The sequence below is a fragment of the Diabrotica virgifera genome, chromosome 2, assembly GCF_917563875.1.
Source record: "Diabrotica virgifera virgifera chromosome 2, PGI_DIABVI_V3a".
Lineage (NCBI taxonomy): Eukaryota > Metazoa > Arthropoda > Insecta > Coleoptera > Chrysomelidae > Diabrotica > Diabrotica virgifera.
The window spans coordinates 176,610,086-176,634,365 of NC_065444.1; the positions used below are offsets into that span (position 1 = coordinate 176,610,086).

The following is a 24,280-nucleotide window of genomic DNA, read 5'->3' on the forward strand; positions in this document are numbered from 1 at the left end:
CAAATAGGAGTAAAGTGTTATACATTTTTTAATCAGCATTTCAAAAGCTTTCAAATGGGGTGTCACATGATGAACTTTCCCACTTTATTATTTAAAAAAGTCAAAGTTATGCCTGTCGCCTGAAGAGGGATCGCGTAAAGTTCGAAACATTGATGCTATAATATACGATGATTATTTTAAAAATCAACATGTCCGAGCTTTTCGCTTATGTGCTAAAAATAAATAAGTTAATAAGAGGGGGTAATACTTATTCCAGCGCACTGTATATTTAAACTACACAAAGTCTATAAACGAAGAAAATCCCCAAAACCGTATAAAAAACCAGCTTTTATAATTTTTGAAGGTAGCCTACCTTGCGGAAAAATCTGAAAAAAATTATAAATATAGTTTTTGATATAAATACACAAATGCGTTGTTTTCGTGTTCTTCCGACTATTTCCACTGGTGATAGTATTTCTATTGGGAAGCCATCTCTCTCCGTCCTTACTACTCTATTTGTTGTCATTCGGCTTATGTGGTTGTTCCATTCTACTCATATGTATATTACCCAGGTAATAATTTGGTCCACCTTACATCTCCGTCGTAAATTTGCAATTCTAGTTCTATCACACAGCATCTTACCATCGATTTTTCAAATGGTGTTCATAACTGCTGTTTCTAGCATTCCTTTTGCCCTTTCTGTATCAGGGCCCTGATTCTAATTCAAATTTCGACCAAAAACAAGTCGCTTTCAATATGGCGACGGTTGAAATGCGATTGTGCGAGCCTTGTGGATTTTAGTTGAACTAACGAAGTGACGTCATGAAATAGCGACTATCGAAATTAATAGCGACTTTAAAAAGGGTGTTGATATTATAATTTCGACTGTCTAAATTATTTGACACTGAGATGAATGAATGGCCAAAAGCGAGGTTAGGTTTAGTTTAGATGTGTTTTGTTTATTTCTTGCAAGGAAAACTAAAGCAAAAGATATTATAATATAGCTGGGTTTGATTGAAATTTGCATGTTTTGAGGAATTAGATAGAATAGTATTAAATTAGAAATATAATAATTGGGAATGTCCACAACATGAATCATCAACTCCATGAAAGATGTAAGGTAATAATCTGGGAAAATTAGTAAAAAACAAGGAAAATTAATTACCAGCTATTTTATTGCTGGACATTCTGAAATCAATTCTTAAGATTTCCTATATTAGTAATATAGCTGTTCAAAGTCCACAGAAAGTGTGCTATTTTGTTTATAAACAAATTAGCGCTCCGAAATCTTTTTTTTATTATTGCTCTATAAATCCGAAAATTTTAACTTTAAACCAAAACACTCACCTAAAAATTGACAGTAATTTAATTCTGCACATTGATAACTTATTCCAATTTCCTTCGACGGAAATTTTCCTCGGAAAATTCAAGTTTTCCAAACAAAATCTTTAATTTTCAACTAAAATTTGAGGAAAGTAATTATTTATCAATAATTAAATAATTTGGTGACAGTGACATAAATCTTTTTTGTTATGAGTGTCTTGAAGATATGGAAATTTGTATGTACAAAGAGGACCGGAATTAAAAGGTATCTAATGGTTCAAAGATTAAAATCCTGTTGTTTATAACTCTGTCGCAAATGCCGGTCAAATTTGACCAGTTATACCTGGAATCACTCCTCAAAATTCAATTTTTTTTTTCGAAAAGGACACAGAAGCCGTGTCCGTTTCAACAGCGTTAACTTCATTTAATTTAATCTAATATTTTCTGAGGGGTTCTATTTGTTTATAAGCCAAAAAATTGTTTCTTTATAACATTCCTGAGACCGCTCAAATGGTCCAATTTCAATCCTGTAAGGTACGTTGAATAGGTATAGTGCTTTTTATACGAAAATCATAGTTATTCGGGTGTATCATAATCTTTCTGGTTATTATTTCGACCGAAATTTCTGAATTAACATTTTAATTATTGCTAAACTATTGGTTAGATTGTCGCCGGTCTCCTGATATAAGGAGATTGGCTAAATTATGGAATAAATTCATTTTCTCTAAAATGAACGATTTTACAGAAAAATCCCGAGACAGGTCGTTTTTTATTTTTGAATTAAATTTTTTGGCATATATTTCAAACTAGTGACGTCATTCATCCGAGATTGATGACGTAATCGATTATTTTTTTAAATAGGAATAGGGGTTCGTGTTGTAGCTCATTTACAAAGGCGTTCAATTCTCTATCAAGTATTATAAACATTAACATCATTATTTATACAGGGAGGCCAAAAAATTTTTTGAATTAAATTAATTGACGCAAGAAGAAGAATGCATGTAATTTAATTAACTCAAAATACATTCTATTGCTGTCAGAAAATAGAAAAAAATGTTTATTTTGCAAATAAACATTGCTTTTAGCTTAAATTAAATGTTCAAACTGCCAATAGGTAGGAGGGAGGCTGTTTGTGATTTAATTTAGGCGAAAAGAAATGTTTATTTGTGAAATAAACCTTTTTTTATATTTTCTGACAGCAGTACAATGTATTTTGAGTTAAATAAATTACATACTTTCTTCTTTTTGCGCCAATTAATTTAATTCAAAAATTATTTTTTGTCAACCCTGTATAAATACCTAATGCTATTAATGTTTATATTACTGAATAGAGAATTGAACGCCCTTTCAAATGACCTACCACACGACCCCTATTCCCATTAACAAAATTATCGATTACGTCATCACGCTCAGATGGATGACGTCACTAGTATGAAATATATGCCAAAAATTGTAATTTAAAAATAAAAATCGACCTCTTTCGGGATTTTGCTCCAAAATCGTCCGTTTTAAAGAAATTAATTTATTCCATAATTTAGCCCCTCTGTATAATCTACTATAATAAATCTTTCATGTCATCAATTATTTAATTATTGATAAATAATTAGGTACTTCCCTAAAATTTTAATTGAAAATTGCAGATTTTTTGGGAAAACTCGGATTTTCTGAGTAAAATTTTTGTTGAAGGAAATCGGAAAAAAAGTAACTTTGTGCAGAACTAAATTACGGTGATTTTTTATTTGAGTGTTTTTGGCTCAAAGGAAAAATTTTAGGAGTTACACTAGTTACGGACCACTAAGTGAAAAAGAAGAAGATTTAGGAGTGATAATTTGTTTATAAATAAAATAACACACTTTCTGCGGACTTGTCATACCCCATATTACTAATATATGCAATCTTAAGATTCGATTTTAGCAATAAAATAGCTGGTAAATAATTTTTCCCAAAAATGGCATTTTTTCGATAATTTTCCTAGACTATCAACAAATTCCAATAAACCGGAGCGCCAACCCAAATTCTGAGCAGTCTCAACATGATAAGGTTAATATCCCCAGTTGTAACTAATATCGAAATGAATAAGAATCGCTATACTCTGCGGCTGTCATGGCGGTGTCGAACTGAAATTGCGACTGTCGAAATGAATTAGAATCAGGCCCCAAGTCGTATTTCTGACGCGTATGTTATTATTGGTCTGATGACTGTTTTGTACATTCTCTATTCACTTGATCTTCCACTTCTCTTTCGAGCTTTCCGTATTATTAATACTTACATTTTTTTTTATTTCATCTACGATGAGGTTAAACAATATAGGACTCAGAGAATCCCCCTGTTTATCCCATTGCCAGTCTCAATTGGGTTATTTAGTTCTTCTACTTTTACTATTATGGTGTTGTTCTAGTAGATATTTCTAATTGTTCTGTAATTATTTAATATATAATTAAAACGGATCAATTGGGGTTGTCTCTCGCATTTTTTAAACAGCTGTTTTAATAATAAAATCTATTTAATAATAAATTAAGAAAATGTTGCATACCGTTTTAGTAATCAATAGTTTTGTGAAAGTTTTTTACTATACAACGTAGTATAAAGTTCAATTTTTCCATGTTAATGTTGATTATACCTTCAGTGACCTATAATAAAATAAAATATCCACTTGCTTTGTTCTCTAGTAAGTAGTCGTATTTTTTTTTTCTCTTATATATTGTATTTTACCATACACGTAATATATTTTTTGTGTATTGTTCCCGCGAATGCATATGTCTGCAAATTTTCATTCATTTGCACTGAAGAAAAGGCAGTCAAATTAACGTCTAAAAATTTGATGCAAACGATTGAACTAAAGAAAAGCATTAAATTTAATAAAAAGGCACAACCAGCTACTGAATATAAATATTATAGAAGTATTAATAAAGTTGTACGATATACGATTTGCGCAGGTTAAGTGTTTAAAGAACCCTTTTAATATTCTAATTTGTACCTCTTTGTTAGCTTAACAACTCCGCACTACACTTTATATAAGTCACTTTCTTTAAGCTATGAACATTTTGCACAGATGTAACTTTATATTAAACAAAATTTTATATCCTTATTTAAAATAAGTCCTCTTTAAAATTGTTTAACACAAAAAAAATGGTTTTTTGGCTAACACTGGTCTAACTGGCTTAACTGGCTCGCTGGTTTAACACTAAAACTATGGCTGTTATACTGGTTGTTGTCAATGTTAGTGTTGTATTAAAAATATTTATTGCTCGATAATTATTGGGGTCTTTCTTATCTCCTTTTTTGAAGAACATGAGCGATCTCCTCCATTCGTCTGGTATTCTGATCGTGGTGATTATTTTTGTATAAGGAGTTGCCGTTGTTGTTCAAGGTGATCACCTCCATATTTTAAGAGTTCATTTGGTTTTTGATCTTCCCCTGGCGACTTCCTATTTTTTAATTTGTTTATTCCTTGTTTTCCATCTATTTGAGAGATTTCGGACTTTGCATCAGTTATTATATTTGCCGTTGCTGGTAGAGATTCTTCGTTTTCTTTTTTAAACATTTTTGTCAGGATGGCCACCTATGTATCCTGTTTTATGTGTTTTATTTCAACTAGTTCTTTCATTTCGCTTTTTTGTCGTCTTATGAAGCACTATACTTGTTTCTGTTGTACGTAGAAATCCATCTCTAGTCCTTTTGTAAATCTTTCCAGGTAATCTGTTTTTGTTTTTCATACCAATTGGTGAGTTTTAGTGCTTACTCTTTTATAGTCTTCATATGATTTACAGTTAAACTTTTTCCGTATTTATAAATTTTTAATAGTAAAAGATGTTTAGTGGCTTGTGCTTGTTCGTGTTTATAAAGTATATTTTTTACTACCAAATTACAATAACATTTTAAAAATGCAGGAAGTAAAATATAACGACCTAACTTAAATAATTTTTCTCAAAAAATAAAAATTACTGTTTTACTGATTGCGGGACTCTATTATTAAACAAATATATTAAATATTCTGAATTAAAAAAGCACTTGATTTATGTAAAGTATGTATGTTAAAAATGAATGTAATAAACTTTTAAATAATTACACTTTCTAGTGTTTACAATGCGATGTGGAATTTTATATTTTTTTAAACTTTTTTATTATTGAGCTGAATAATGGGTGAAATATTTCATGAAACAACGGATTAATCGGCAAGGCTTAAACCTAATTTAGAATATAAATATGTCAATCTATGTACATAGGTACAAGGCAACGGTTATATATGTTCTCAAAAAAATTTGATAGTGTGTAAGATTATTTAGCATGGCAAATGCCATCTTCGAAGCTTCGTCTTATAGGAGGGTATAAATGAGCCAATGAGCCATGGAATAGTAGTTGTCAATACAAAATATTAGAAAATATTACAGGGCCATTGCCTGTAACCGAAAGCGAACACCATTTGAAAGCAAAGTATAAAGTAACAAAGATAGTCGAAGACATTTACAAAACTTTTTATAGCTCGCAAAGCCAGCCTAATGAATCAACAAAGGAAAACGTAAAAATAAATATAAAAAACGTGGGATCAGAAGTACTACCAAATAGGAAGGGATTCGAAATAGAAAGAGCTTTAAAAGAACTAAAAAATTTTCTTGAAAACAAGCAAAACAGTAACAATTTCTATACTAACAGAGGTCTCCATACTAAATGTCTCCATAGCAGCAAAATCCCTAAAGGCTGGAACGAAAGTCTAATAATACCCTTACACAGAAAGGGGGCAAAAATGTGACCTACAGAATTATAGACCTATATCGTTGCTCAGCCAAGTATACAAACTATTTATAAGAACTATTAACAAACGGTTGACCTAAAAAATGGACAATTACCAACCGGTGGAACAGGCTGGCTTCCGCAAAGGATATGTTACATCAGACCATCTGCTGACAATGAGAACATTGATAGAGAAGGCAAATGAATACCAACTACCCGTATTATTTGCCTTCGTAGATTATGAAAAGGCGTTTGATCGTATTGAGATGTCGGCCTTAGGACAAGCTATTATTATTTGTAGAATATAATAGATTCGATATAATATAAACAACTAATACTTCCATAATATACAGATCCAGTATGTCCCTGTAAGTTGTATCCATGTGGAAAACTGTTTTATTATTAATTTTAGAAAAAAAAAGTTATTCCTTATAAAAAGTTCTACATGGTCCAGAATCCAAGGTTCAACCATCAGATATCAAATTTTATGAATGTTATACGAGGTATGTCAAAAAGTTTGAATTTCACTCAAGAGTAAAGTAGCTTTATTTTTCACAATATTGAAAATTGATGTTATGAAAAGTTGTTTGGAATTAAAAACTATATTCTAATATGCTATTATATCCTTTTAGTTGAATTTTTTTTTAATTATGGATAACTAACATCATTTTCAGTTATTTCAATTCTGATTACTCAAATAAAAAGTTCTGCCTGCATGGTCTAAAACCTAAAATATAACCATTTTATATCAAATTTTATTCATTTTATACTAGGTATGTCAAAAAAGATAAATTTAGATCAAAAGTAAAGTACCTTTATAGTTCAGAATATTTCAATTAGAAGGATGTAATTACATACTGAAACATAGTTTTAATGCTAAATAACTTTTCATAATAACAATTTTCGATATTGTGAAAAATAAACGTATTTTACTTTTGAGCAAAATTCATATTTTTTACATACCTCGTATAAAATTGATAAAATTTGACATAAGATGGTTGTATTTTAGGTTTTAGACCATGCAGAACTTTTTATTGACAAACACTTTTGTCGTAAAATTAATAATAAAAGAGTTATCTGAATTGAAATAAATGAAAATAACATTAGTTATCCATAATTTTTAAATTTTTTATTTCAATTAGAAGGATGTAATTACATATTTATATTAATACTAAAATATAGTTTTTCCAAACAACTTTTTATAATAGCAATTTTCATTATTAGTCCATTCTTTCACGGTTTTTGCTCTAGATTTTAAAGAACCGCTTGGATTGACATGAAATTTGGCATACATATAGCTTAGATATCAAAGAGAAAAAGTGATATTGTGCCGATGTGTGCTTTTGTCCTGGGGGTGACTTTAACCCACTCTTGGGGGTGAAAAAATATATGTCCAAAATAAGTCCGGAAATGGGTAAAGTGACTAATTTTAAGTAACTTTTGTTCTATAGAGCTTTTTCGCCAAGTCAACGCTTTTCGAGTTAGTTGCGAGTGAATATGTTCATTTTTCAACAAAATAACCACATTTTTAGACGGTTTTTTGCAAATAACTCAAAAAGTAAGTATTTTGTCGAAAAAAACGTTCTTATCAAAAATATAGCCTATAAAAAAGTAAAAAAAATAGGGTCTCGCGTTAGGTCTCTGGATCTCGTAGAACCAGAGTTACAGCCAATGAAAAATAGATTCATATTCACCAAATTTCAAATAGAATATTTCGACGTGAAATATCCAAAAAATTGAGCACTTTTTGGCGAAAACCCATTATAACTTTTTTAAAGTGTTTAAAAAAGTTTTATTTCTGTTTTTACAAAAAGTTTCTAACATTAAATTTAAGCAAGTTACACTCAAAACAATGTTGGTCCCTTTTGTTTTTGCAAAAAAAAATCGGGAAGACCACCCCCTAATTAGCAACTTAAATGAAATTAATCGTTACCGCTCCACAAATTATTTTACTTATGTTGTATTTATATAATCTGTAAGTTTCATCGATTCAAAGAGCTTATTTTTGAAAAAATTTGGTTTGAAATTAAAATTTTGAAAAATTTAAATCTTGAAAAATATGCTTTTTTTCAAAATAACTTAAAAATTGTTAGATGTATCAAAAATCTCGAAAAACAAAAAAAGTCACATTTGATTTTCTGAATATCATGTATTTTTTTGTTTTTCTGTTAGACAAAAATTGATTAAGATTTTATGTTTCTAAATTTGCATACATTCGTGATCAGTGACTCGTTAAACCCCTTTTAACTACAGCCCTTTCAATAATAGTGACTTTGAACCGATGAAACTTACAGATCATATAAATAATATATACACGAGTCAAGGAACTTGTGAAGTCGTAACGATTAAGTTCATTTAAGATACTAATTAGGGTGTGATTTTCTCGATTTTTTTACCAAAACCAAAAGGGACTAACTTTATTTTGAGCGCAACTTGTTTAATTTTGATGCTAGAAATTTTTTTTATAAAACCAAAATGAAGCTTTTTTTAACACTTTAAATAAATCGTAATGAGTTTTCCCAGAAATGTGCTTCATTTTTGGTTATTTCACGTTAAAATATTCCATTTGGAATTTGACGAATATGAACCTATTTTTCATTAGCTATAGCTCTGCTTCTACTAGGTGTAGAGACGTGATGTATACACCATTTTTTTAAATTATTTACAGGCTATATTTTTGCTTAGAATGTTTTTTCGACAAAATTCTTACTATTTGAGTTATTTGGGAAAAACCGTCTAGAATCGTGGTTATTTTGTTGAAAAAATGAACATGTTCACTGCCAAATAACTCGAAAAGTATTGACTTGTGAGTGAAAAAACTCTACAGAACAAAAGTTACTTAAAATTAGCCAGTTTATCCATTTCCTGACTTTCTTTGGACGAATATTTTACCCCCAGGGCAAAAGCTTATATCAGCGCAATATTACTTTTTTTCTTTGACTTGTTAGCTATGTGTATGTCAAATTTCATGTCAATCCAAGCAGTTCTTTAAAATTTAGAGGTTTTGCAATATTTTACCGTTAAAGAACGGACTATATTGTGAAAAATATAGCGACTTTACTCTTGAGTAAAATTTAAACTTTTTGACACACCTCGTATAATATTTAAATACTTTGAAATTGAATGGTTAAATCTTAGGTTTTGGACCATGCAGAGCTTTTTATGAAGAATAACTTTTTTTCGTAAAATTAATAATAAAAAATTTTCCATATGGATACAACTTACAGGGATATACTGTATATAAAAATGCAACTGCAACTATGATAGTACAGCTAGACGAAAATACAAATCCCATCCCCATTAAAAGGGGCGTGAGTCAAGGAGACGTAATATCGCCAAAGCTTTTCAACCTAGCCCTTGAAGACGTCTTCAAAACGACAAATTAGTCAACCTATGACATTCGAGCCCCTCGTTATGAGTCGTTTATTTTGAAGGCGGACAACGATACAAACCTTACTGTCTACCAGGGAAAGCTGACAAAAACTGTAATGATCTTGAGTACAATCCTCCACAAATTAAAATTAGTAAAGATGCTTAAATACTCCTTGAAATGATTGCTTTTTATGACGCAACAAAATTTGGTGTTGATATAGCCCTTTCGTGACCGGCTGACAACGATGGCGAGCTCATGTTTATGTGGGTATCAATATCAAAATAAATATATTTTTAATAGGAAAGATGATATCAATATGTTGTGTCTATTGTGTATTGTCAGAGTAACTTAAATTATTTAACGAATTCGTGCTTAGTTTGCAATAGAATACCCTATAAAGAAGGCTGTGTATTTTGACGACAAAACCGGCAAAGGTAAGTAAAAGATATCTTGTTTTTTTATAAATGTTTATGTTATTGTAACGGGGCTGTGGTATAGATAAAGTTTCAACTTCAAGATAATAAACAAGATTTAAGAAATTATTGGTTTGTTTGTAGAGATCTTGTCCCGTAATGGTTGAATATCACGATAGTGAGTTGCCGTCACACATTCAATTTTTAATAGCAGGAAATTAAAATACTAAATACTTGTTGGTTTGACTTTTTACTAATTTTTCTATATTTTAATGATAAAAGTAGTTTTTATAATTATTACAAGTGTGCCTCTCACCCACGATTTGGCTCTAGAGGTGTTAAATGATGGTAAATAGTCCGAAATAGAAGATTTAGATGGCGAAAATGATGTTGCTTTTGACGTTCAAATGTTTAAAAATAACACTGATGACAAGGATATTGAAGAAACTGTATTAGATGAAGAACCTGTATTGGATGAAGAACCTGTTTCTTCAACGAGCTCTTCTTCAGCAAAGAGGCAATGGAAAGACATGACATTTCAACAAAATTTTTTTGTTCTATTTTAGTTAGTATGTATTAGCATATTAAACAATTATAAAAATAATTTTTCTTTGGCCCTAATGGTGTTTTACGTTTAATAAAAATGAATTTTTTTATACACTTACGATCCTGAATTCATAGAACATAAGCCCAGAGCGCACGAACGTGACATGCCATTTGTGACAGATTCAAACAATGAATTTTTTTCTGCATTTTTGCACCTTTTTTAGATACCGTATATCGTATTTATTCAAAGGAAAACTTCATTTTCGCTCAAAAAATTCAGGCCTGAAAGGGATAGTCCATCAAATGGCACGCAAATATACAGTGAAGCCTGGTAGCCAAAGGTGGCCTATGCATGTGTTCTACAACGTGTTAAAAAATTGTCAGCAATTAGTTCGTGGAATTTATATAAAGAAATAACAAAAAAAGCATATCTCGCTACGATTGTGTTCTACAAACTATTAGCGAACTTCGAGCAGAATATGTGAAACAGAACACGGACTCCAGTAGTGTTCACATTTTTCACCTGAACATTTCACGGTAGATGAAATTGCTGTAAATAGTAAGAAGAAGCAGTGTCAAATAAATACTAATTGCAAAAAAAATGTGAACATGTGAATCATGTAATATTTGAGGAAAATACTTATGTGGCAAATGTACTAAGCAAATAAAAAATATATTATTTGTGCAAAATGTCAGAATTAATTATAGTTTTTTATAATAGTTTGCATTTAACTCGATTTAAAATAAGGAACAACTGCTTTCTAAGTCCGACCGTCAAAATGACGGTATGCGTCAAGCGCCAGCCCTTCTAGTGTTAATGTAAACATGTAAATTACAAAATTTGTGCTTAACGAAGTTCTGAATGAGGTGTGTCGGTGTATGAACCTAAGTCGGACAGACTTTATATGTCAAACTATATAAAGGCATTAAAATCACTCCATTTTTAGCTTTTTAATAAATGGAATTAATAATTTAATAAGGTTTTTAAAAATTACTTACTTCTGGTCCTACATCTGAAATATTGGCACTTGAAACAAATTCTCGTAAAAATCCATCTAACTCCACGCCTTCAATATAACCATTACCTGAAAAATTAATTGGTTTTATTAATGTTTTAACCTCTATCTATATATGGGGTGGGCACTAACTATGGGGTGGGCACAAAATGTCCACCCTTAGTAAAACTTACTAAGGGTGGACTCAGGGGAAGGTTACTAAAGGCTTTTATATAATTTCTCGTTGGCAGGAACATAATCCTCATAATTATGTCGTATCCACATATACGACATAATTGAGGAGGCACAAAGGAAGGATGTGGAAAAAATCGACAAATATGAACTACTGGCTTTTACTGGTATTTTAATTTTGATGTACTTCGTAATTTTTTTTGTAAGGTTTTTACATCGCTTATATTAATAATTTAGAAAATTTTGTATTTAATAAACGTAAGATTCTTAATAGTCCAGAAAGCCACTGCGCATCCGCTGGGAAAAATATTCTGATTCGGATTTTTTGCACAATCTTACTCAAAAAGGACTCCTTTTAACAAATTTGCATGTTGCCAGGACCAAAAGGTGGTCAAAAATTTTTTAAACGTTTTTTTCCTTAAAATTATTTTTTTTTACATGCAAAAAGTTTTTTTAGGTTCCTCGGATCATTCCAAACAGAAAAGGTCTTGAGTGACTTTTCTCTAAAACTGATAGTTTTTGAAATATAAGCGATTAAAAACTGAAAAATTGAGAAATCGGCCATTTTTAACCCTTAAAAACTATGTAAGAAACTGAAAATTTGAATGTTGCCAAGGTAGATATTCTTTAAACATCGATTGTTGAAATCCCGAAGGGATTTTTGCAATACAATATTCAAAACCCCTTTGTTTTTTAATTGCTAATCAAGCGTGCGCTACACTATTTCCACCGACGACAGTATGGTGCAAATGAAAGGAATAAATTCGTTATTTCGTAAACCGGCGACTTTAAAGAAAAATCCCGAAACAAGTCGATTTTTATTTTTAAGTTATGATATTGTGGCATATATGGTATACTAGTGACATCATCCCTCTGGACGTCTCGATGATTTTTTTAAATGAGGATAGGGGTCGTGTGCTAGCTCATTTGAAAGGTCTTTAATTTTCTATTCAGTAATATAAACATTTACATAATTATTTATACATGGTCTCCAAAAAATTTTTATTAAATTAAATTATTTGACAAAAAAAGAATTAGAAGGACACCCTGTATAAATAATTATGTAAATGTTTACATTACTGAATAGAGAATTGAAGAACCTTTCAAATGAGCTACCACAGGACCCCTATTCTTATTAAAAAAAATCATCGATTACGTCATCACGCCCAGACGGATGACGTCACTAGTATACCATATATGACACAATATCATAACTTAAAAATAAAAATCGACCTGTTCCGCGATTTTTCCTTAAAGTCGCCGGTTTACGAAATAACGAATTTACTCCTTTCATTTGCACCATACTGTCGGTGGAAAATATTGTCGCGCACGCTAGATTAGTAATTAAAAAAGAAAGGAGTTTTGAATATTGTATTGCAAAAAACTCTTTGGGATTTCATCAATCGATGTTTAAATAATATCTGCCTACCTTGGCAACATTCAAATTTTCAGTTTTTCACATAGTTTTTGAGGGTTAAAAATGGCCGGCATCGCAATATTATATGTCAAAAACTATCATTTTTAGAGAAAAGTCACTAAAGACCTTTTCTGTTTGGAATGATCCAAAAAACCTAAAAAAACTTTTTACCATGCAAAAAAAAATAATTTTAGGAAAAAAAACACAAAAAAAACTTTTAAAAAATTTTTGACCACCTTTTGGTCCTGGCAACATGCAAATTTGTTAAAAGGAGTCCTTTTTGAGTAAGATTGTGCAAAAAATCCGCATTCTAATATTTTTCCTAGCGGATGCTCAGTGGCTTTCTGGACTATAATTAAATTCAATTTTTAACATTAATTGTAACAACTCTCAATAGTAGGGGAGGAAATTATGCCAAATTTGCAGTTACTCGAGCGTTGTGGGGGCCTATTGGGTTGTGAAGATTAGGTCTTAAAATAAAAAAGTTAAGTTAAGTTTTCCATAAAGTGGGGAACTTTCCATTTTTTAATTTGATTTTCCATTTCCAACAATCGTTTTTTCAGATTCTATCCGTCTATCCATAATTCGAAAAAATGTCTCGAATAAAAGTTGCTAATTTTTACGTAAAGAATCCAAATATGCAATAAAAATTGAGGGCTTCTATTTAAGATTTTAAAGGAACCCCCCACCCCACCTCAGTGGAGGGTCGCGTTTGATGTCATTCGATAGATTTTTCAAAAATATTGAATAAATGTATTTTGCAGTTTTTCAATCTGATGTTCATTTCGCGAACGATCGCGGGGTTCGTATTTAAAATTTTAAGTTTACCCCCACCTTTCTCCTTGAGGGGTCTTGCTTGTTATCATGCGATAGATTTTTGAAAAATATTGAACACGTATTTTTTAGTTTTTCGATCTGACGTCCATTTCCCGAAATATTCGCTTTTTTTGTGAAACTTTGGGTCTCAACATTTCCTTCGCCCCGCCCACATCTTCAAATTTTTTAAATATACACTGTTTTGCCTGCACTTAACTTAACTTATCTTAAGATCCTCATCTTAACTCCCTGTATTAAGAGCGAATATATTATTATGGTAGAGGTACATTTACAGGGTACAAAGTTTTTCCCCATGTGATAATCTAGCGCTCTCGAGTAACTGCAAAAATCCCTGCTTGGGCTCCCCTACCGCAATAAATATATTAGCTATTTTCGAGATGGATATTTTTTATCCACCCTTGGAGATATAAATATGGAATCTACATATGTTTGGGCGTTTAAGGGTTAATATAAATTTCTAGTTTCTCTATTCTTTCTTCTATGCATTTCAATTGATCTCCATTGTATATTCTTTTCTTTGATCTTATGATTATTTTGGCTCGTTTCGTTGTATTATCTCTTTAACTCTGGTGTCTTTCCTGGCATTATTTAGAACCTTAATTGATTTCGTTCATTTTGTTATATTTTACATTTCTTATCAAACCATTAAAGACAATCAGAGGAAAAGTAAGTAAACTAAAGGGTTCTACTTGTACCACTAGCTAAACTAATATTCAAATATACTCGTCTTTGTGTTAAAATGCAATTATGGTAGGGGAGCCCAAGCGGGGATTTTTGCAGTTACTCGAGCGCGTCAAATTATTACATGGGGAGAAACCTTGTACCCTAAATATGTACCTCTACCATATATTGGCTTTTAATGCAGGGGAGTACATTAAAGTGGGGCCGAAAAATAAATCTATTATTGGAAAAACTCGAAATCTTCAGATTAAGATGAGGTAACTTAAGTACTTAAGTCCCTTAAGTACATGCAAAACAGTGTATATTTTAAAAAATTGACGATTTCTAAGGAAATGAGTCCCAAAGTTTCACAAAAAAACCGAATATTTCGCGAAAATGAATGAAAGATCGAAAAACTAAAAAATACGTGGTCAATATTTTTCAAAAATCTATCGGATGATACCAACCACGACTTCCTACGGAGAGATTTTAAATACGAATCCCGCGATATTTCGCGAAATGGACATCCGATCGAAAAACTGTAAACTACACTTATTTAATAGTTTTGAAAAATATATCAAATGGCACCAAAGACGATCCCCACGGAGGTGGGGTTGGGGGTTAGTTTAAAATCTTAAATGGAAGCCCCTATTTTTTATTGCAGATATGAATTCCTTACTTAAAAATAATTATTTTTTATTCGAAACATTTTTTCAAATTATGGATAGATGGCGCTATAATCTAAAAAACCGATTGTTGAAAATGGAACGTTAAATTAAAAATAGAAAGTCCCCACTAAAATGGAGAACTTTACTTAACTTTTTTTGGTTTTAGAACCTACTCTTCACAACCCAATAGGTCCCCATAACGCTCGAGTGACTGCGTATTTAGCATACTTTGATCCTCTACCATTATAAATAAATTATACAGTCTGAAAAATGAAAGAATAGGGCTTTTCGTTCACAGTCATTTGTTTCGAGCTTCTGTCATATTATGTCGTATAATCCGTGTATATTAATATTATACACAAATTATACCGGACTGGGACGTTTCGCCGTCGCCGTTTCGCCGTCGCCATTTCGCCATCGCCATTTCGCCGTCGAGCCATTTCGCCGTCGGCCGTTTCGCCGTCGGCCGTTTCGCCGTCGGCCGTTTCGCCGTCGAGCCAGTTCGCCGTCGGCCGTTTCGCCGTCGCCATCCCGGCATTGGTTAAGTTTACAAGAACGTGATAACATACTAACTTTATTTATACTAAATGTCGCAAGAACGTGATAACATACTAACTTTTTTATACTAAATGTCAGTGTAAATAAAATGCTGATGTTGCTAGTAAAACCAAGTCATATTTTCGTATTCAACTATACATTGTTTTCGTCTGAGAAATAAAATATTTACAGATTTCAATTTCAATTATTTTACTGCACCAAAAATAAAAAACTTCATTATGCAAAAGTGATAGTATATAATCGTTCGAAAACCATTCAAAACTTATAAACATAGACAAGTAATGATCATCCCGAAATTATAAGTACGAATGCTAACAACGAAATGGCGACGGCGAAATGGCTCGACGGCGAAACGGCGACGGCGAAATGGCTCCACGGCGAAACGGCGACGGCGAAATGTCCTAGACCCAAATTATACAACCTGTGACAGAAGCTCGAAACAAATGACAATCGATGAAAAGCCCTATACCCATGAACGATCACATCAATCACTTATTTTGTATTTGCTGTCTTTTTCTATAACAAACGTTTGTTATTTATAGACAAAGACAGCAAATACAAACTAAGTTATTGATGTGATCGTTCATGGGTATTCTTTCATTTTTGTGACTGTACGTTTTGTTTATACAGTGTGTCAATTTGAAAAGTTGCCACCCCCTATAATTTAAGTCCTTATAGAAAATCTAAAAATATACAAAACCGCGTCAAATTTATTTGTGAGGGGAACATTTTATAGACCAGTTTTCAACCAAATTACTTTAACCCTCTAGCGGGGGCGGACACAACCCCCAAAATCTTTAACGGAAAGGGGGGTTGAGTGATACCTCATTTTGAAGGTCATTAAATTACCTTTTGAAAAATACCACATGCCTTATATTTCTTTTCTGTACTTTTGGAAAAATCTTGTACTCAATAATCTAAAAATTTTGGAGTTCTGAACTCGATACTTAATATCTTTACGGTTTTACTTGATTTTTCCAAAAATACTTCAAAAAAACACTCTAAATACTTCAACACCCCAAAAAAAATTTAATTTGGAGTTCAATTCTCCAAAAAAAAATTTTGGAGTTCTGAACTCGATGTTTAATATCTGTACCGTTTCACTTGATTTTTCCAAAATTACTGAGGAGAAATATAATGTATGTGGTATTTTTGAAAAAGTAATCGAACGATATTTAAAATGAGGTATCACTCAACCCCCTTTCAATTAAAGATTTTGGGGGTTGTGTCCGCCCCCGCTAGAGGGTTAAAGTAATTTGGTTGAAAACTGGTCTATAAAATGTTCCCCTCACAAATAAATTTGACGCGGTTTTGTATATTTTTAGATTTTCTATAGGGACTTAAATTATAGGGGGTGGCAACTTTTCAAATTGACACCCTATATAAAGAGAACCTGTATAAAATGCAATATAAAAACATTCCTTTTAATTCCATAGGTTCATAAAAACTTTTATATGAACTGACTATATAAATATAATATCCATTATCCTAATACATTTTGTTATACTTCAGAAGTAGACCCTTTCGGATCATTTATTATAGTCACGTTTTGCAGAACTGCGTACTTACGGCGAACCCTAGCAATATCTAATAATTGAATGGGTATGCAGATGGCGAAGTATTTACATTTTTTTTTTCACGGTAAACATATTAACTCCTTTAGCTTAAAGAAAATTATATTACGATAATAACCCAGGAAACGGGGCCCAAAAAGTCGCTTGAAAATCTAAAAATTACTGACAGTTTTTTAAACTGCAATATCTGGGGTATATTAATAGAAAAGGCATAAAATCTCTTGGGTACTGGAATTTTTACTGCATCATGGTTTTTTACTTCGTATTTAAAAAATAGTTATTTTCCTAACAAATGCAGAAAGTCATTCTTTTCCGCACGCGACTGCAGTTTGCCGAACGACGCGAAGCGGGATTTCGGCAAGCAGTCGAGTGCGGAAAAGAGACTTTCTGCAAGAGTTAGGAACAATATTTTTTCTAAGAGTCTTTAAAAAATTACCAAATCTTAATCAATTAATTTAATTAATATGAAAATACATACACAAATTAATTCTTTGACAAGGTTGTCAAAACCAAACTTTCAATATAATTAGTTAGCATGACGACGATCTTGGTTTCCATGACGATGATTCAAAACGACTGTTATTGTCTACCGATTTGACTTTCGAATATTATGTCAAAATAATTTTATTTCATAGAATTGTCGCGTTAATTTCATTAAAACAGGAACACAATAAGATATATTTGAAATAAATTAGTAAATAATATCTAAACATTAGTTTATTGCATGTATTATAATTACTTTAAAACTTTAAGGCCATATTAACATATCTAAATTAACACGCGTGCGGAAAAGTAAAAACCGCGTGCGGTAAAGTAACACGCGTGCGGAAAAGTGAAACTTTCTAAACTAAAATGCGTGCGCGAAAGTAGACATTTTTGCACGCTCGTAGAAAAAGCTAATTTTTTTATTCGTTTCAGTATTGTGAAAAACCTAAATATTATAAATAAACACGTTTAACAGGCAATTTTCTCCATCAGCCAAGTGGTTTTTAAATGGCTGTACAGGTGCTTTGTCACTATCAAACGTAACTTTTTTGATTTCATTCTCGTCATAAAGTCTCAAGTTTTCATGTTTTTAAAAAATTTATTTTTAATAATTATTTACGTACAGCTGGTTCCGAAAAAAAAACTGATCCGACTCTTAGTAAGATTTGATTATTTTGAGCAGTGTATTTGATTGATCTGACATTACATTATATTTATTATGACAGAAAAATAATAAAATAAACAAACAAACAACAAACAACTGATTAATTAATTATGAATTATTCATATATTAAAATAATATCAATATCAAGATCATATATTAAAAGGATTCTCTTCTAATCCCTCAAAAAGCTTACGATCTTCATGAGCCGTAGATATTTTTGGTCTTTCAAAACCTTGCTTTCTTTCGAGAGTTTCTTGTTCTCTCCATCTTTTATTAATATTGAAAACTGTTGTTCTGCTTACGTTAAAATGGTTCGCTACGGCAGATAGTGACCAACCGACATAGTGACATATAGTATTTTTACTACAAAAGCGATATTACGTAGGTCAAAATTTTTGACGTAAGAGAACTGTTAAAACATTAGAATGTGACTTATAATAAACATGGCAATAATGAACAGTCACATTCTAATGTTTTGACAGTTCTCTTACGTCAAAAATTTTGACCTACGTAATATCGCTTTTGTAGTAAAAATACTATAACCGACGATAGCGACATAGTGATCTTCTAATTTCGTTACAATAGGGCTTTTCATCGATTGTCATTTGTTTCGAGCTTCTGTCATGTGTCACATAATATTAATATATCTACTTCGTACGTCTGTGGTTTGTATTATTGTATATACCAATAACGTATTACGTAGATATATTAATATTATGTGACACATGACAGAAGCTCGAAACAAATGACTGTGAATGAAAAGCCCTATTCTTGCTTTTAGTTCTTTGCTAGCATGTGGAACCATTTTTTGAGGTTGAACAAAATAAGTTATCTGACAAATTTTAAGATTTGACAGTGACAGTGACAGTATGTAAATAATAAGTATTTATCCTTTAAAATACACTGCTCAATTTTCTACAAAACGCGCTTTAAGAGCCGTATCGTTATTTTTGGAACCAGCTGTACATATAGCTGATGCATCATAATGAAGTAGGTACCATTTTTTTCGCCATATAAACAATTAATTTACCTGCGTAATTTTAACATTTACAAAAAAAAAAGAAAATACATCTGAACGGTCATGAAAAAACATTTATTTTTTAAATAAGAGAGAAGTTTATGTGACCCACAGCACCGGAGGTACATTTATGTTTTCTCCTCTTTTTAAACATAGCGTAATTGTTTATGCACATTTACAGCTGAAATTTAAGCAGTTCGTTAATGAAGGTTGAGTTTTTTTTATTTAGAATTAAATTAAGTTTAATATATGCATAGTTAACATGAAAACTTATTAAAATTAAAACCCAAAAGAAACTGAACAATTTTTAAACAAATCATGAAAAATTTGGGTTATTCTAAGACGAAAGTTATTTTTGTGATTTTTTTCGTAAAATGCTTAATTTAAGCGTAAAATGCAAACAAAAAATTAGAAATGCCGTGAAAAGCTAATTTTAACGTTTTTTGAGGACGTTTCTCAATATGTCGACCATCGAATTTTGGAAAAAAACATATAAGATGAAAACTGCCAAATAGTTTTAAAATTAAAACATAGCATAAAATTCTATTTTGATTTTATCTTGAAGAAGTCAGTTTAAAATATCAAAAAAACAAATTGATATAGGTACCGCTGCAGTTCGGAATATAATAAATACTTGTCTCAACGAAAATGTCTTAAATGGGATAAACAAATATAATTGTGTAAAAACTACTTGGGCGATATTTTTCAGATATAGTAACTATATAAAAACTCGTGAAATATATGTATTTTAAATATTTTATTGTTTATTTTAATAATGATACACAATTGAAAAAATGCTTACTTTCGGGTTTAATTATTTACAATAACTTTTTTGTCTATAAACATTTTTTAATAATAATTAGATAAATCTTATTTTAAAAAATAAGTATGTACTTTCAAGAAAGTCGTCTGTTGAACGTTTCCATCGAGAGTGCGTAGCTTTTAAACAATATTGGAATTAAGGTGAAACAGTAGCGATCAACAGGTAGCGAAAACGCGTTCCAAGATTGCGGCTGTAATTTTGAGTATTCGTAATATAATAAAGAATGGCGGTACAGAGCCCAATTTGAAAAATATATTAATATGTGGAAATTACTCTGTAATTAAATACAATATTAAAGAAACGAGCCTGTACCGCCATTAAGAAGAACAAAAAAATACACTTTCTTCAGGTAAACTTTTTTATCCGATGCCTAGATTTTGTGTCATTGTGGAATTACTAATGAAATAAAAAATTTTAGTAGTTCCAAAATGACACAAAATCTAGGCATCGGATAAAAAAGTTTACTTGAAGAAAGTGTATTTTTTTGTTCTTCTTAATGGCGGTACAGGCTCGTTTTTTTAATATTGTATTTAATTACAGAGTAATTTCCACATATTAATATATTTTTCAAATTGGGCTCTGTACCGCCATTCTTTATTATATTACGAATACGTGTGCCAAATATCTTGAAAAAATATTCAAAATTACAGCCGCAATCTTGGAACGCGTTTTTGCTACCTGTTGATCGCTACTGTTTCCTATTAATGAAAAAAGTCGCTTTTTTGCTTAAATATACAGTGATGAGAGCGCTAATGACCTACAAGAAAAACGCAAAAGATGGAAAACATATTAAGTTCTGAGATAAAAAGAAATTAAACTAGTAGAGTTGGGAAATTTAGTGATAAAAATCGATAAATTTACATTCTATTCATTGTTTGTCCCCTTTAGACGTATCGGACGAGTTTGGTCATTGCCACTGTGACAGTGACAATTTTAGTTAACGTACTCCTCATACGTCTAAAGTTGGGAAACAATAAATAGAATGTAAATTTATATGTTTTTATCGGTGAATGTCAGACCTCTACTAGTTTCATTTCTTTTTATCTCACAACTTAATATGGTTTCCATCTTTTGCGTTATTTTGCCGGTTATTAGCGCGTTTATCGCTGTAAATTGACAAAATAGCATGACGCAGTAAAAATTTCAATGGCTATGTATGTATGAGCTGGTATGTCTTTCTATTGCCTTTTCTAAGGTTAAAATTATTCCAATAGCGACGAGTGATTTTCCGATTTATAAATGCTTAATTTCCTGGGGATAATAATATGTATGAACCTAACAGTACAATGGTATGGGAGAGCCCAAGCGGGAATTTTTGAAGTTACTCGAGCGCGTCAGATTATTACATGGGGAGAAACCTTGTACACTGACAATGTACATCTACCATATATTTGCTCTTAATGCAGGGGAGTTCGTTAAGGGGAAGCCAAAAAAATATATATCCTTAGAAAAACTCGAAATCGTCAGATTAAGATAAGGTAAGAAGTACATGCAAAACAGTGTATATTTCTAAAATCTGACGATTTGAGCGGGGCGCAAGGAAATGGGTGAGTCCCAAAGTTTGACAAGAAAAAAAGCGAATATTTCGCGAAATGAATGACAGATCGAAAAACGAAAAAATACACTTATTCAATATTTTTGAAAAATCTATCGAATGATACTAAACACGACTTCCCACGGAGAGGGGCGGGGGGTAAATTTAATATTTTAAATACGAATCCCGCGATATTTCGCGAAATGAACATCAGATCGAAAAACTGAAAAATACACTTATTCAATATTTTTGAAAAATCTATCGAATGACACCAAACACGACCCCTCACGGAGGTGGGCTGGGGCTTACTTTATAATATTAAATGGTAGCCCCCATTTTTTATTGCAGATTTGGATTCCTTACGTAAAAATTAGTAAATTTTATTCGAAACATTTTTCCGAATTATGGATAGATGGCGCTATAATCTAAAATAACGATTGTTGGAAATAGAAAAATAAATTAAAAATGGACAAGTCCCCACTAAACTGGAAAACTGTACTTAACTTTTTTTGGTTTTAGGACGTAATCTTCAAAGACCAATAGGTCCCCAAAGCGTTCGAATTACTGCACATTTAGCATACTTTGCACCTCTACCACAAGTACGGCGGTTAAAATACAGTGAAGTGCGCTAATAACCGGCAAAATATTTCAAAAGACGGAAAACATAATACGTTGTGATATAAAAAAAGAGTTGAAACTACTAGAGATGGGAAATTACCAATAGAAACCTATAAAACATTATATTGATAGTTTTTCACCTTTAGACGTATCGGTGGAGTATGACAACTGCCACTGTGACAAAATTCTCCTCTGAGAGTTTGACTCAGATACTTCTAAGGAAGCTCTCAGACCAAATGCAACACATACAATAAAATTCATACGTAAAATGTTGCACAGTTCATAATAGCGTACATCTGTTTATACTCAACAGAGATAACGTCCCATAACACATTTTATCATTATGTAGAATACAGGAGCGTGCCAATTTTGGAACTTCCGAATATCAATCAGTATTTGAAATGTCTTCAAGCGAAAAAGATGTTATTGTAGCTTGGCAATTTTTAAGAAGATGTCAGAGAAAAGAAAGAAAAATGCGTCGATGACGCACCCACTGAATGCATTTAACATTATTCATAGTCCAGCAATTGTTTTACATGAACAGACATGTACATTTTTGCTAGGAGTGTTTTTTTTTATAAAATTACTTACTTTTTGAGTTATTTGCAAGAAACCGTATAAAAATGTGTTTTTTTTAATGAACATATTTACTCTCAAAAACTGGACACGTTTTAACTTAGTGAAAAAATGCTATAGAACAAAAATTGCTTAAAATTACGTAGTTTATCCATTTCCGGTCTTATTTTGAACGTATAATTTTCACCCTCGGGAAGGGATGAAACTTGCCCCACATGCTACCTACTTACATATGTCTATGAGAGATTTTCATGTTATTTTAAAGGGTTCTTTACAAATTTATAGGTTTTGCAATATTTTACCGTCAGCATTAACTTTAAAAATATCACAAATTTTTATTTGTATAAAAATTGTTTTTTTATATATTATTAAAGAAAGAAATATGAAAATAAACATGGAGAAAACAAAGATAATGGTCATGGGAAATGAGGATAAACAAGTAAATATAGAGATAAATAACCAGAAATTATAACAAGTAACAACATATAAATACCTGGGTGTGAAAATATAAAATGGAGGAAGATCAGAAGAAGAAGTCAACGAAAGGATAACCATGCCGTTCAGAATCTACTACAGCTTAAACAGAGCATTCATTGGAAAAAAGGAGTAAGCAGCAGGATGAGGCAAGGATGAGGCAAGATGAGGACAATGATAGAGGTATATAAAACGATCTTCAGGCCAATCCTTACCTATGGTAATGACAGCTGGGTGCTAACACAATCATCGAAAAGTAGAATAAACTCAATGGCCATGAAGTACCCAAGAAAAGTAAAAGGAATTACAAGACGCGATAGAATAAGAAACAAAACACAACTTGGACTGAAGCGAAGCGAAGGGCTAAGAATAAACAAGAGTGGAGACGATTTGTATATGATATAGATACATGAAATTTATTTTTTAAACACCTTGCACCGTTAAGTAGAAAGATTTAGATTATGTTATTATGAACATATAAAATTATTTACTACTTGGACTAAAGAAAAATGGGATCTGTGTAACAATTTAATAAATTTAAATTATACTAGAAAATAACATGTTTTTTTCTCTGATTCTGGCCTTGATTTAGAACTAGAACCTTTAGCCACGTAATTGGATAACTTATCACTAACTCAGATGTAATGTGTAGTGTGTGTGTTGAGTAAGTGTCTTGTTACTTTGCAAAGTCGACGTCATTGTCTTTGCAAAGAGACGCTAATTGTATCCGAACGTCTGCGGTCCAACATAGTTAGAATCTCTAAAAAAATGATTTGTCAAAAAACTGTAAATAGGTATTAATCTGTAAACATTAGATAGAT

General features: G+C 31.4%; 1 protein-coding gene across 1 annotated transcript in view; it reads right to left on the minus strand.

Annotated features, from left to right (window-relative positions):
* Positions 1-24,280, minus strand: part of LOC114334767 (calbindin-32) — a 702,339-nt gene that overhangs the window by 283,543 nt on the left and 394,516 nt on the right. Inside the window, exon 5 of the mRNA XM_050644936.1 lies at positions 11,365-11,450. Within this exon, the coding sequence (XP_050500893.1) occupies positions 11,365-11,450 (86 nt within the window). The remainder of the gene's footprint in view (positions 1-11,364; positions 11,451-24,280) is intronic.